General features: G+C 40.0%; 1 protein-coding gene across 3 annotated transcripts in view; it reads left to right on the top strand.

The window, feature by feature from the left end:
* Positions 1 to 1686: 1686 nt before the first annotated feature.
* hal (histidine ammonia-lyase) overlaps positions 1687 to 13507 on the top strand; it is a 20631-nt gene continuing 8810 nt past the window's right edge. The window contains exons 1-13 of one of the 3 annotated variants that reach the window (XR_010006796.1): positions 1687 to 2066; positions 2805 to 2865; positions 3015 to 3042; positions 5734 to 5808; positions 5903 to 5975; positions 6073 to 6139; positions 6333 to 6370; positions 6447 to 6572; positions 8086 to 8225; positions 9689 to 9736; positions 10999 to 11146; positions 11604 to 11699; positions 12220 to 12278. Coding sequence is in view for 2 of the 3 variants with exons in the window: in XM_003221064.4 (XP_003221112.1) it covers positions 1820 to 2066; positions 2805 to 2865; positions 3015 to 3042; positions 5734 to 5808; positions 5903 to 5975; positions 6073 to 6139; positions 6333 to 6370; positions 6447 to 6572; positions 8086 to 8225; positions 9689 to 9736; positions 10999 to 11146; positions 11604 to 11699; positions 12220 to 12278 (1206 nt within the window). In the remaining variant the exon portion in view is untranslated. Of the gene's footprint in view, positions 2067 to 2804; positions 2866 to 3014; positions 3043 to 5733; positions 5809 to 5902; positions 5976 to 6072; positions 6140 to 6332; positions 6371 to 6446; positions 6573 to 8085; positions 8226 to 9688; positions 9737 to 10998; positions 11147 to 11603; positions 11700 to 12219; positions 12279 to 13507 lie in introns of those variants that run through there. The other 2 variants (XM_003221064.4, XM_008110842.2) reach the window with 2 other exon arrangements.

The following is a 13507-nucleotide window of genomic DNA, read 5'->3' as shown; positions in this document are numbered from 1 at the left end:
CTAAAATGATCAAATCGCATCTGGTAAATTAAAGCTGGTGTCTATACATAAAAATCAATAACTGGCATTTTCCAATTCAGTCATGGCATAAAAATGTGGCTCAAAAGCAAAGATCATTACTAGAGATTTCTCCAGCATTCACCTAAACAACCACCATATTATAGATCAGGCATCCTCAAATTGCTGCCTCCCAGCTGTTTTGGCCTCCAACTCCCAGAAGCCCTAGTCAGCTTGTTCAATGGTCTGGAATTTTGGGAGTTGGGGGCCCATGCGACTAGAGATTGCAGTTGAGGTATTCTATAGTTCGATAGTGATTTTATTCACACCTCACCTGAAAACAATGGGGATATGATCTGTCCATCAATCAGAAGGAGAGGAACATGATATGTTACTAAAAGTTTGGGATTGGGACAATAATAGATTTAATCTGCATGGATTCAGCCACATTGTGCAATAAATTACTTCAAGGGAAATCTACCACTCTGTGAATAGGTCCTACAAGTGGTGCATAAATTGTCCCAAAGGCTGTGATGTAAGAGAAAAGCATAGGGTTGCTAGAGTTAAACTGGAGACAGAATTTCTGTAGCTTTGATTGTGTAGAAGGGTACAAGCAACACCTGTTGGAAATTCTGCACAATGCTTAAAGGCGCGGATCTATTTCCAGGTTTTACTCTGGCAATACTGAAGATACTAAAGTCCCAAATACCAAAGATTGGACACCACTGGTTTAAAAGCATGTATACAAGTTATTTTTCTGCCCACCATAGCCCTCAAAGTACAATTTTTAAAAATAGAGTAACACAGAAACTTTTCTATAAAACAAAGCAAAACAATGTGGAGATCTTTAAAAAACGTAATAATTTCACAAAGTGAGTATGGTTTACCTGGTGAAACCAGAACCTTTTCAAAATACTATCCACAGGAATATTGCCAGTTGCTATATAAGTTTGTAATCTTTACACATGAGGTAATATTATAGTAATTAAAAATTATAAAATCTATTGGTCAATGTAGGAGCCCCGGTGGCGAAGTGCGTTAAAGCGCTGAGCTGCTGAACTTGCAGACCGAAAGGTCCCAGGTTCAAACCCCGGGAGCGGCGTGAGCGGCCGCTGTTAGGTCCAGCTCCTGCCAACCTAGCAGTTCGAAAACATGCCAATGTGAGTAGATCAATAGATACCGCTCCAGCGGAAAGGTAACAGCGCTCCATGCAGCCATGCCGGCCACATGACCTTGGAGGTGTCTACGGACAACGCCGGCTCTTCAGCCTAGAAATGGAAATGAGCACCAACCCCCAGAGTCAGACATGACTGGACTTAACGTCAGGGGAAACCTTTACCTTTAGCTTTTATTGGTCAATGCATTCTGTCCTGGAAAGTATTGTGTGGATAATCCCTTTCACTGATAATATCTGGATTTTTCAAAAGTGTGCCAAGAATTTTGGAGGAGATAACTTCATTAAGAGATTATTTCTTTATGCTGCCTCAGTTAGTAGAGTATTCTTTCAAGTATTTAAAACAGAATTTCAAAAATATAAGTAAATAAATAAGCCAATCTCTGTGGCTGTTGGTCAGCCAGGTTTAAATGGTGTGTTCCTGTTGTTTATTAATAGGGGTGTGTCTTCTCTCTGTGGTTTTGATTTGAGATGTGGTTAAATATATGCTTGGGGAGGGAATCTCAAGGACAGTGGGCAGCTCTTGGCCCTTTCCTGATTGGGAAAGTGGGATTTGGTCGTGTGGCACGTGGCACTGAATGCCCATCAGGGAGGTGTTCGCCTACGGATACTTCAGAGTGGAAGGACTGCCTTAGATAGAGGAGAGCTATGCCAAGGTACACAGTGCATGTCCGAGGCGAATGGCTTGCGGTGCCCTGCCAAAATAGTGCAAACACAGTGCGATGGCTGGGAAAAGAAGCTGTGAGACGTTACATGAAAAATAAACCCGACAATGGAGGATTTAATTCTGTGGAAGAAGTCCAATTCTATGTTCGCCGCTGCAAAGGTCTTGGATTATTGGATCATGACGATACTTTGGACATTGCCCTTGAAGACAATGAGTTTGTGGAAGTTGGTAAGTAAGCTACAAACCACCATCACGAAAACTACTGTGCTTTCACACATGAAGAAGAAGTTCAGAAACGCAAAAGGAGGCAGGAGGTGATGAAATGTTTGAGAAATCGGCTTCCATTTCTGTGCAATCTGTCTTGCACAAACGCTACACATTTCTCAGCTTCTAAAAAGAAATTGAAGAAAGCAAAGAACATTTCTCATGCAAAGACATGCAAAGAACAGTACTTTGTGTTTTTCATGTGATGGGGACTGACAGAAATGTATGAATCCAATGTATGATAAATTGAAACTGATTACAGTGTGCCGTTTTGTCTGTTGCATTAACAGTGATGTCGCCACATCCAAATGCAATGATGTCTAAGTTACATCAAGAAACATTTGCTTGCAGTTCATCCCTTGTCTCTTTGCTTTCAACCATTATCAGGTTTTGTTGAGGTCTGTGAAGCACAGAGTTGACATCTGTTTGGCTTCTACTGTAAAGCACTTAAATGTTTTATATAAATAATAAATCAATTGTGTTTGGGCGAGATAGAGATATTTATCTCTTGCAGATGCTTTTAAAAATAAAATGGGAGGAAAATTGTAAAGAAATATGGGGAAAATAGCAAAACATTTTCTGACCAGATTCTGATTGTGAGAGATTATTCTTTGGGAGGGAAAGCAAAATTTGCTATAAAAAATGTGGCTACAGAAGTGTGGAGAATGGACTTTCATGGCACATGCCTGTTTTTTCTTTCAGTAATAGAAGGAGATGTGATGTCTCCGGATTTTATTCCATCGCAGCCAGAAGGTGTTTATTTGTATCCTTTTTGAAAAGACGCAATGTTCTTTTAGTTAGCTTTTATCAATTAAGTATATTTTATTCAGCTGGACAACACATCTATATTCCAAAATGTTCTAAAAATGTAACACAAATTGTAAAGTATGTTTTTCTTATGCACTGTTTCAGATATAGTAAATATCGAGAACCGGAACAGGTACAGACTTACAAATACTGCCTTTATATTTCACTCTCTTGTTTTCTTAATTTTTGTTCATTGTCCAACAGTATTTTCTGTTGGTCATGGGGGTTCTGTGTGGGAAGTTTGGACCAATTCTATCGTTGGTGGGGTTCAAGGAGCTCTTTGATTGTAGGTGCACTATAAATTCCAGCAACTACAACTCCCAAATGTCAAGGTCTATTTTCCCCAAATTCCACCAGTGTTCACATTTGGGCATATTAAGAATTCATGCCAAGATTGATCCAGATCCATAAGTGTTTGGAATCCACAGTGCTCTCTGGATGTAGGTGAACTACAACTCCAAAACTCAAGGTCAATGCCCACCAAACCCTTCCAGTATTTTTTCTTGGTCATGGGAATTCTGTGGGCCAAGTGTAGTTCAGTTCCATCATTAGTGGATTTCAGAATGCTCTTTGATGGTAGTTTAACTATAAATCTGCACAACTATAACTCCCAAAAGACAAAATCGATCCTCCCTCCCCAACCCCATCAGTATTCAAATTTGGGCGTATCTGGTATTTGGTCCAGTGAATTAAAATACATCCTGCATATCAGATACTTACATTATGATACATAACAGTAGCAAAATTACAGTTATGTAGTAACAACAAAAATAATTTTATGATTGGGGTCACCACAACATAAGGAATTGTATTAAGGGGTCACAGCATTAAGAAGGTTGAGAACCACTGCTTTAAACCATTCATTTTAATTCTATTCCTCGGACATCTGATACTTCCTACTCCATAACAATAGTACTCTAATTCTAAATCTGCTAGTAACTATATGCTATATGCAACATTTTAGAAAAACTTCCCAACTCTACCCCATGTTAATATCATAGAACATGTTGTACTATCAAAACTCTTAGCGCAAATCGTAACCTGGTTGTATAATGTTTGTATTAACCTTGTTCTTCTTTCTGTCAATGAATTTTAATCACTAAACATTGTTGCAGGCCAATCTTTAAATATTCTGTCTGCAAAAAGATTCTAATTATTTTGAAAGCTTAAGGGGGCGAAATCCAAAGTGGGTTCATATCCTTCTATACTGCATATAATCCAGATCAAAAAGAAAATCTGGATTTTATATGGCAGTGTAGAAGGGGCCTAGATCAATAAGATTTACAGTATGTAAGTGCTGATTTGCCAAGAATCTATTGATTCAATGGGTCTAACCCTCGTTGCAACTAACAGTTGTGTGTACGTATATAGACTTACATACATATACCTAACTGTTAGTTGCAACTACAGTAACAGTTACAACTATACACTTATGAGAGCCCTCAGTGGTGCTCTCATTGAACTTGCTGTTGAACTTGCTAACTGAAAGGTTGGTAGTTCAAATCCAGGGAGTGGGGTGAGCACCCGCTGTTAGCCCTAGCTTCTGCCAACCTAGCAGTTCGAAAACATGCAAATGTGAGTAGATCAATAGGTACCGCTCCAGCGTGAAGTTAACGGTGCTCCATGTACTCATGCCGGCCACATGACTGTGGAGGCGTATACAGACAACACCATCTCTTCAGCATAGAAATGGAGATGAGCACCAACCCCCAGAGTCAAACATGAATTGACTTAACATCAGGGGAAATCTTTACATTTACTATATACGCTTACAGCATTTCAAGTTAGACGAATGCAGGGGTTATTATTTTGGAAAAACACAAACTGTGCTCTGACACATAATAGTGTGTTGTGTTTCTAACATCAGATTTGCAGTGAAATCACTGATTTTCAAATTCTGAAAAATGAACATTGAAGCGTAATGGGTTCCTATTGTCACCTACTGAAGCATGTTATACGAGGGTTATCCAGAAAGTAGATTACGTTTTGGAATTAAAAATGAATAAACCATAGGAGAAAACATTTACCATATGCAGTTGAAAGCCACACCCAAATACCACTTCTCAACATAGTCGCCATTCAAATCTAGGCACTTATCATAGCGATGAATGAGCCTGGCAACTCCTTCCCCAGAAAACTCTGCCGCTTGCATCCTCAACCAGCCGGTCACTCCTTTCCGCAGCTGCGCATCATCGCCAAATCGCTGCATTGCAAGCCGCCCCCCCGCCCCCCCAATTGTTGGAAACAAGTGGTAGTCACTCGGTGCAAGGCCCAGACTGCATGGCGGATGAGGAAACAACTCCCACCCAAAAGTCTCCAGAACTTTATGTGTGCAACCCGCTGTGTGGGGCCGGGCGTTCCCATGAAACAGCAAAATTCCTGCGCTCAACTTTCCTGCACGCTCGTCCTGGATCGCTCTTCTAAGGTTTTGAAAAGTTTGGCAATACCTTTCTGAGTTTATCATCATGCCTTGTTCCAGGAAGTCTGCAAGAAGCATACCTTTCCTGTCGCAAAAAAAGGTTGCCATAACCTTCCTTGCCGACATAGTTTGCAAGCATTTGCAAAACCTTAGAAAAGCAATCCTGGACGAGCGTGGGGTTTTGTGGGGAAGGAGTTGCCATGCTCATTCATCGCTATGATAAGTGCCTAGATTTGAATGGCGACTATGTTGAGAAGTGGTATTTGGGTGTGGCTTTCAACTGCATATGGTAAATGTTTTCTCCTATACTTTGTTCATTTTTAATTCCAAAACGTAATCTACTTTCTGGATAACCCTCGTAATTCCCACTGTCTAATTCTTGTCTAATGCTGTTCTTTTATGCAGTACATTTCTTTAGATGGGAACAGTTTGACAACAAAGGATTTGGTCAATTTAGGGAAGGGACTCTATAAGATCAAGGTGAGTGTCTGGAAAGAAATCTATCCCCAAATACCTTATTATCCTTCCACTTGACATTGAAATGGAAAATAAATATAGGCACTCATGCTTCCAGCTTACCCCAGAAGCAGAAGATAAAGTGAAAGCATCAAGAGGAGTCATTGAAAGTATTGTAAATGAACGGAGAGGTAAAAAATTGTTTCTTTTTAAAAATGGGGGTGTGGCTGGATGGAAATTGGCTGGATCTAATTCTTAGATTAAAATATGTTATTATTATTCTTTCAGTTGTATATGGAATCACTACAGGCTTTGGGAAGTTTGCGCGAACTGTCATTCCAAACAGTAAGCTAGAGTATGTCTCTTCTTCTGCCTTTTAAATTTGATATCAAAATAATTTTCAGACACCATCAAATAATTATTAGTGTGATGTTCAGTTAGATTTATTTCCATAGCTTCCTTGATTTTGCTTGACCGAGTTTTTGCAATAAAGTTAAACATCCTAATGTTGTTTCAACATCTATTTTGTTCTTTCTTCTCTCTTTGAGGGAGCTTCAGGTGAATTTGGTCCGATCACATTCAGCAGGTAAGGCAGATTTGCTTTCCAATTTTTTTCTCCTGACTCCTATAAACAACACTGATAGAGTGGTTATTTCTTCTAGGTGTTGGGAAGCCATTGAATCCAGAGAGATCTCGCATGCTTTTAGCATTAAGAATCAATGTCCTAGCCAAAGGATACAGTGGGATTTCCTTAGAAACTCTTCACCAAGTCATTGAAGCATTCAATGGTAAAACGGCCAATGCTTTCTGAATTTTTAAAATTGGATTTACCTTGAGGCACTCTGTTCTGCCCCCAGACTAGCTATTTATTTGGAAGGTGCCTGTGATGCAGGGAACCGATCAGATGCTATACATTAGAAGTAAAAACAGCAATTTATTAAATAACAGATCTCAAACTTCCTCTTGAGATCTGTTATTTAACTGCCAATCTTTGTGAGGGGAGTTAAAGTCCTTGAAGCACAACCACAGTTCTGACTGGGTGTTACTTTAACAGAGCTTCAATTGGATCTCAATCTATTATATCTCCAACGTGGTTTTACTTTGTGTCTTTACTTTTGTATAGCTTTGATATAACTTGTGTAGCTTGTGTAACTTCAATGTGACTGACTTGCGTAGCTTCGACATGACTTACTCTTCACCTTCCAATACCACTTTGCCAGACTCCTCAAGGAGCCAGAACGGTCTTGGCTGAGGCTCTGTCCCTGAGAGGAGTCTTCAAGGGACAGGGCAAGGGAGGTTTCAAACACAAGGAGAGGCTATCTAGACTAACCCCACAAACTATACATAAAATACTAATCTCCTCCAAGTGAGGGCTTAACAAGAGTAAACAGTGAGAAATCTTGCAGAGGCATGACACAGTCTGTTTCATTGACAAACAACCCTCAGAATTAGGAGGTTTCTCATGCTATTTAGCCAAAGTTTCTTGCTTTGCAACTTTTCGATCATTCTAGCCATATCCAAGCTAGACAAAATTCTGTTGTATCAGTCCTTTGTGTATTTCAGCGCAACTATCATATCTCTGCTTAATCTTTCCTAATCAGTCCCCAAGCACTTTGCCTAGAGAAGGGAAACATGTTGATTGTATTGTAGAATTCTTGTTTTAAAAGAGCAACGAGGGCCCTTCTGCACAGCCATATAACAATGCAGATAATACACAATACAGATAATACACAATAACTGCTTTGAACTAGATTATCTGAGTCCACACTGCCATATATCAATCCTGTTCAATGTGGATTTTATACAGCTGTGTGGAAGGGGCCTTAAAGGAGAGGATCCATATTTAACTCTGTAAAGAAGTGGAACATGGTTTTCTGTCTGGTCTGGACAATGACCTCTTCACATTTCCATTACAGTTGAAGAGATCATTGCCAGAGGCCATTACAGTTGTTTACACTCAGCTATTGGTTACACTAAGCCCATTGATATGTAACTGATGCCTATAAGTTTAACTGAGGGTCATGCTCAGAGCTTGGAAAAATGACTCTGTGGATTAGGCTAGTTGGGGGTTTCTGAGAGTTTGTCCAAAACTCTAGCTTTGCCAGGTTGTGCCAAATAGCACAATTCTTGTACTTTATGTTTTTTTCACCTTTGAAAGACAATGTCAGTGCCAATTTTTATATGCTGTTTGTCTATTTGTATGTGTATGCACACATGCTGTGTAATACTCAAGGCAATGTATATAACATAATAATGATGCTGAAAAGCAACCTTAACGAAGCCCTGTTTCCGCCCCAATAGCATCCTGCCTACCCTACATTCCTGAGCAAGGGACTGTTGGAGCCAGTGGAGATTTAGCCCCTCTCTCTCATCTTGCTCTCGGACTTATTGGAGAAGGGAAGATGTGGTCCCCAAAGAGTGGATGGGCGGATGCAAAATATGTAAGCTGCATCTAGATACCATTCTGCTGATCCTTTTTGGTTTAATATGGCTGAATCAGTAATAATTATTTCATTAAGGTGTGAAAGGGAGAATGAGGATTTTTCCTGACTTGTGCAATGGTTTCAAGATGTGCCATTCTTCATTTGCTTTATTTATTTATTGTGTCAAAAGCAAACTGAGAATATAGTTATAATGTATTTTTTTAAAACCACAAACAAAGTTAAAAACTTGCTATTATGCCAAATTTATTTTAAACAGAAGCTGACCACTTGAAGTGCCACTAAGTGTAAGAAGGTCCTCTATTGTGCATGTGGTAGGACTCCAGCTGCATTGTATTGGGTGGTCTGTGGCTGCTCTTCTCCACACTCGCGTGTTGTGGACTCCACTTTGTAGCCCCATTTCTTAAGATTGGCTCTGCATCTAGTGGTGCCAGAGCGCAGTCTGTTCAGTGCCTTCCAAGTCGCCCAGTCTTCTGTATGCCCAGGAGGGAGATTTTCATCTGATCTCAGCCACTGATTGAGATTCCATGTTTTAGCCTGCCACTTTTGGATTCTCGTTTGCTGAGGTATTCCTGCAAGTATTTCTGTAGATCTTAGTAAGTTGTTTCTTGATTTAAGTTGTTGGCATACTGGCTGTTATCTGAATAGAGGATGGGTCGGATATGAGAGAAACCTCCCTGTGTGATAGTAACACATCCGGGCGTCCCCTGGGCAATGTCTCTGTAGATGGCTGATTCTCTCACTCCAGAAGTGGCTTGCAGTATCCTCACTTGATACCTTCTGGATATCATAGAACTCCCATCATAGAACCATTGAGTTGATAGAGACCACCACGGCCATCCAGCCTTTGTTTAAAATATCTGGAGAAGACTTCATCACACTCTGAGACAGCATATTCCACTGCTGAACAGCTCTTCTCGACAGGATGTTTTCCTAATGCTTACGTGGAATCTCATTTTTCTGTAGTTCAAACCTGTTGCTCCATGTCTTAGTTTTTAGAACAGTAGAAGACAAGCTTGCTCTCTCCTCATTATGACATCTTTTCAAATATTTTAACATGGCTATCATGTCCCCTCTAAATCTTCTCTTCTCCAAGTTAAATTTACCCCGAGAAGCCACTTCTCATAGGTGTAGGATTCTGGAGGTGCAATTCCAGTACATCTGGATGGTTTCCACTTTGAGAACATTCATCTACAGACATTTTTGCAATTGATCCCAATAAGTGCATATCACAACACTTGCATATAAAGGGAACTGAAAACCCGAATTTGAACTACTGGTACTTGCTCTAAAACGCAAAGGTGCTCAGTGCAGCTGAAACTTACAGCCACATCATCATTTTTGCTCTTGCATACCAGGTTATGCGCTGTCCTTTCTTACTGGGACATTTCAAACTATTTCTAGGTAGAATAATAAAAATATTTGTTTTTCCTAACTAAAAAGGTATTGATATTGATTTACAGGTACTACAAGCTCATGGTCTGAAACCAGTTACCCTGAAGCCAAAAGAGGTAATAAAATGTTTATCTGCCTCCTGTGCAAGTTACAACTCTCAGCAGCAGGCCAATAGACCAGAAAATATACAATATAGCTTGATAATACAATAGTTAGATTTCTTTTTTTAAAAAGTGAATCTGTAGAAGAAATTTAATACGCTCCTGGCCCAACTATAATTTTACTACAGCTTTCCCCAAACTGATATCCAGGTGATGTTTAAGGCTACACTATCCATCTGCCCTATCCTTAGTCCAAGTGATTTTGGATATATTCAAGGGGCAATAAATTAATTGTTTGGTTCGTTGCTCTTATACAGTAGAGTCTCGCTTATCCAACACTCGCTTATCCAACGTTCTGGATTATCCAATGCATTTTTGTAGTCAATGTTTTCAATATATCGTGATATTTTGGTGCGAAATTCATAAATACAGTAATTACTATCTAGCATTACTGCATATTGAACTACTTTTTCTGCCAAATTTGTTGTTTAAAATGATGTTTTGGTGCTTCATTTGTAAAGTCATAACCTAATTTGATGTTTAATAGGCTTTTCCTTAATGCCTCCTTATTATCCAACTTATTCGCTTATCCAACATTCTGCCGGCCCGTTTATGTTGGATAAGTGAGACTCTACTGTATTTGTATTTCTGGAGACAAGGTGAATGGTGGCATCTTCTGCTTCATATACCAAAACTACTTGGCTTCCTTTTAGTAACAGGATTAATGAATAGAAGCATTTGCTACTCCAGCTCAAGCAGTAACATGTTTTGGGTTGGTTGAACCACCTACTCCTCATCCATTATATTTCAATCTGCTCATGATGGTGGTGCAGCAGGTTAAACTGCTGAGCTGCTGAACTTGCTGACCGAAAGGCTGGCGGTTCGAATCCGGGGAGTGGGTGAGCTCCCGCTGTTAGCCCCAGCTTCTGCCAACCTAGCAGTACAAAAACATGCAAATGTGAGTAGATCGATAGATGCCGCTCCAGTGGGAAAGTAATGGCGTTCCATGCAATCATGCTGGCCACATGACCTTGGAGGTGTCTAAGGACAATGTCGGCTCTTCGGCTGAAAAATTGTGATGAGCACAACCCCCAGAGTCAGACATGGCTAGGGCTAATGTCAGGGAAAACCTTTACCTTTACCTTTATGATGCTTTGAACTAAAGAAAGAGGGGAGAAGGGAAGTCAATCTTCTTACACGGTCTCAACTAGAGTAGGAGGAAAACTCATGTCTTCATATAAGAAGAGTCACTAAATACAAACACTGTTTCTTTAAAGGGTCTTGCTCTTATCAATGGGACGCAAATGATTACTTCTCTAGGATGCGAAGCAGTGGAAAGGGCCAGCGCAATTGCAAGGCAAGCTGACATCGTGGCTGCCCTCACACTCGAGGTCTTGAAGGGCACAACAAATGCCTTTGATACAGGTTGGTATTGGCATTTCTAAGTCCAGTAGCTCTGGGAATGCCTTCCACTATGGCAGCTTACCAGCTGTTAGGATTTCTGGGAGTTGTAGGCCAAAACATCTGGGGACCCACAGGTTGAGAACCACTGGACTATAGTATGGCCCCTATACCAGAGGGGAATACATTCCCAGACTTTGTGTGGATACGTGGATAATAGGAAACCCTATTGAAATGAAGGACCTCACAACTTCTGAGGATGCCTGCCATAGATGTGGGTGAAACGTCAGGAGAGAATACTTCTGGAACATGGCCATACAGCCCGGAAAACATACAGCAACCCTGTGATCCCAGCCATGAACGCCTTCAAAAACACATTGAAATGAAGGCCATTTGGCCCAGAATACCATAGATTCCTGCTGGTGGACCTAGGAAATACCTGATTTTAAAATGTGTTATAATTGCTTTTCTTTGGAAACAGATATTCATGCACTGCGACCACATCGTGGGCAGATTGAAGTTGCTTTTCGATTCAGATCGTTGTTAGATTCTGACCACCATCCATCTGAAATAGCAGGTGAATATTCATTTTGGAGTAGGGCGGGGGGGGGGGGACATTATTGCCCTCTACATTTATGCCTACTGTTGCGACATTTCTTGCTTCAATAAATCCAATATAGAAAATAAGACCTATTAAGCATATGCAAAGTAGGATATAAATCCTAAACCTTACACCCCGTACAAAACTTAGATTAAATCTTCTTTAAAAAATCTTGCAACAGTAAAAAAAAAAATACAATTGTTAATAACATATAGTTGTGAATTTTTGGTCTTAATGTTAAAACTTTTTTAAAAACTCAGTGTTTAATGTTTTAAAGTTTTACACTCTTGGTCTGTGATCATAACAATAAAATTTGTTCAGTCATATAATATGCAATTTTGGATTCATATAAAATTGCAAAAGATTTCAAAATTACGAATTATCAATGTATATTTCATTGCAAACATCAGATTTTGACCTAGTACCAGAGATGTTTAATACTGGTGTTAGCTTTGCTTACTTGCTTGCTTTTAACTTTCTCTTCTACATTTTGTAGAATCCCATAGGTTTTGTGACAGAGTACAGGATGCGTACACATTGCGTTGCTGCCCTCAGGTAAAACTGGTCATATATATGAAACCAAAAATAGCTCAGCTTTCTCAGTGAACATACATTTCTTGTATTTTTGTAAATAAAACAGCAATTTTAGGAAATTAAAGCCTAAATCCATTTCAACTAGAATAGGCCATTTAATCGGCGAACATTACATAGATGTTGACTTACCATGTTTCCATGTTTCAGTCTTTTGTAATTGCAATTACAAGCTGAAACTAAATCCTGACAAGACAGACGTACTCCCAGTCAGTCAAAAAACAGAGCAGGGTATAGGGTTACAGCTTGTGCCAGATGTGGTTACACTTCCCCTGAAGACCCAGGTTCGTAGTCTGGGGGTGATCCTGGACTCATTGCTGACCCTGGAACTTCAGGTGTCGGTGATGGACAGGAGCACCTTTGCACAGGTAAAACTTGTGTGCCAGCTGCGCTTGTACCTTGAAATGCCTGACTTGGCCATGGTAGTCCACATCTTAGTCACATCCCGCCTGAACGACTGCAATGCTTTCTACATTGGGCTGCCTTTGAAGATAGTTTGGAAGCTACAGCTAGTTCAGTGTTCAGCAGCAACTGGAGCTCCGTACAGGGAGAGAATCATTCCCATATTATGGCAGCTTCACTGGCTGACGGTCTGCTTCCACGCTAAATACAAAGTGCTGGTGGTTAGCTATAAAGCACTAAACGTTTCAGGTCCAGGCTATTTGTCCAATCACACCTCCCTATATAGACCATCTTGTGCACTTCGTTCAGGCCCTGCTCTCGCTCCCACCCCTGTCACAAGCGTGGTTGGTGGGAACAAGAGATCGCCTTCTCCGTGACTGCTTCCTGCCTCTGGAACTCCCTCCCTAAAGAAATAAAAATGCCCCCCCCCCCTCACACTTATGTACCTTAGTGCACGGAGAGGAGTAAGACTAGCACAACCTGCATTTTATAGCTGCTATGGTCTATTTTGAATTACAACTACAGTAGAGTCTCACTTATCCAACACTCATCTATCCAACATTCTGGATTATCCAACGCATTTTTGTAGTCAATGTTTTCAATATATCATGATATTTTGGTGCTAAATTTGTAAATACAGTAATTACTACATAGCATTAATGTGTAATGAACTACTTTTTCTGTCAAATTTGTTGTATAACATGATGTTTTGGTGCTTAATTTGTAAAATCATAACCTATTTTGATGTTTAATAGGCTTTTTCTTAATCTCTCCTTATTATCCAACATATT

The sequence above is a fragment of the Anolis carolinensis genome, chromosome 5, assembly GCF_035594765.1.
Source record: "Anolis carolinensis isolate JA03-04 chromosome 5, rAnoCar3.1.pri, whole genome shotgun sequence".
Taxonomy (NCBI): domain Eukaryota; kingdom Metazoa; phylum Chordata; class Lepidosauria; order Squamata; family Dactyloidae; genus Anolis; species Anolis carolinensis.
The sequence above is the reverse complement of the archived record's forward strand: the minus strand, read 5'-3'. Positions and strand labels throughout refer to the sequence as shown.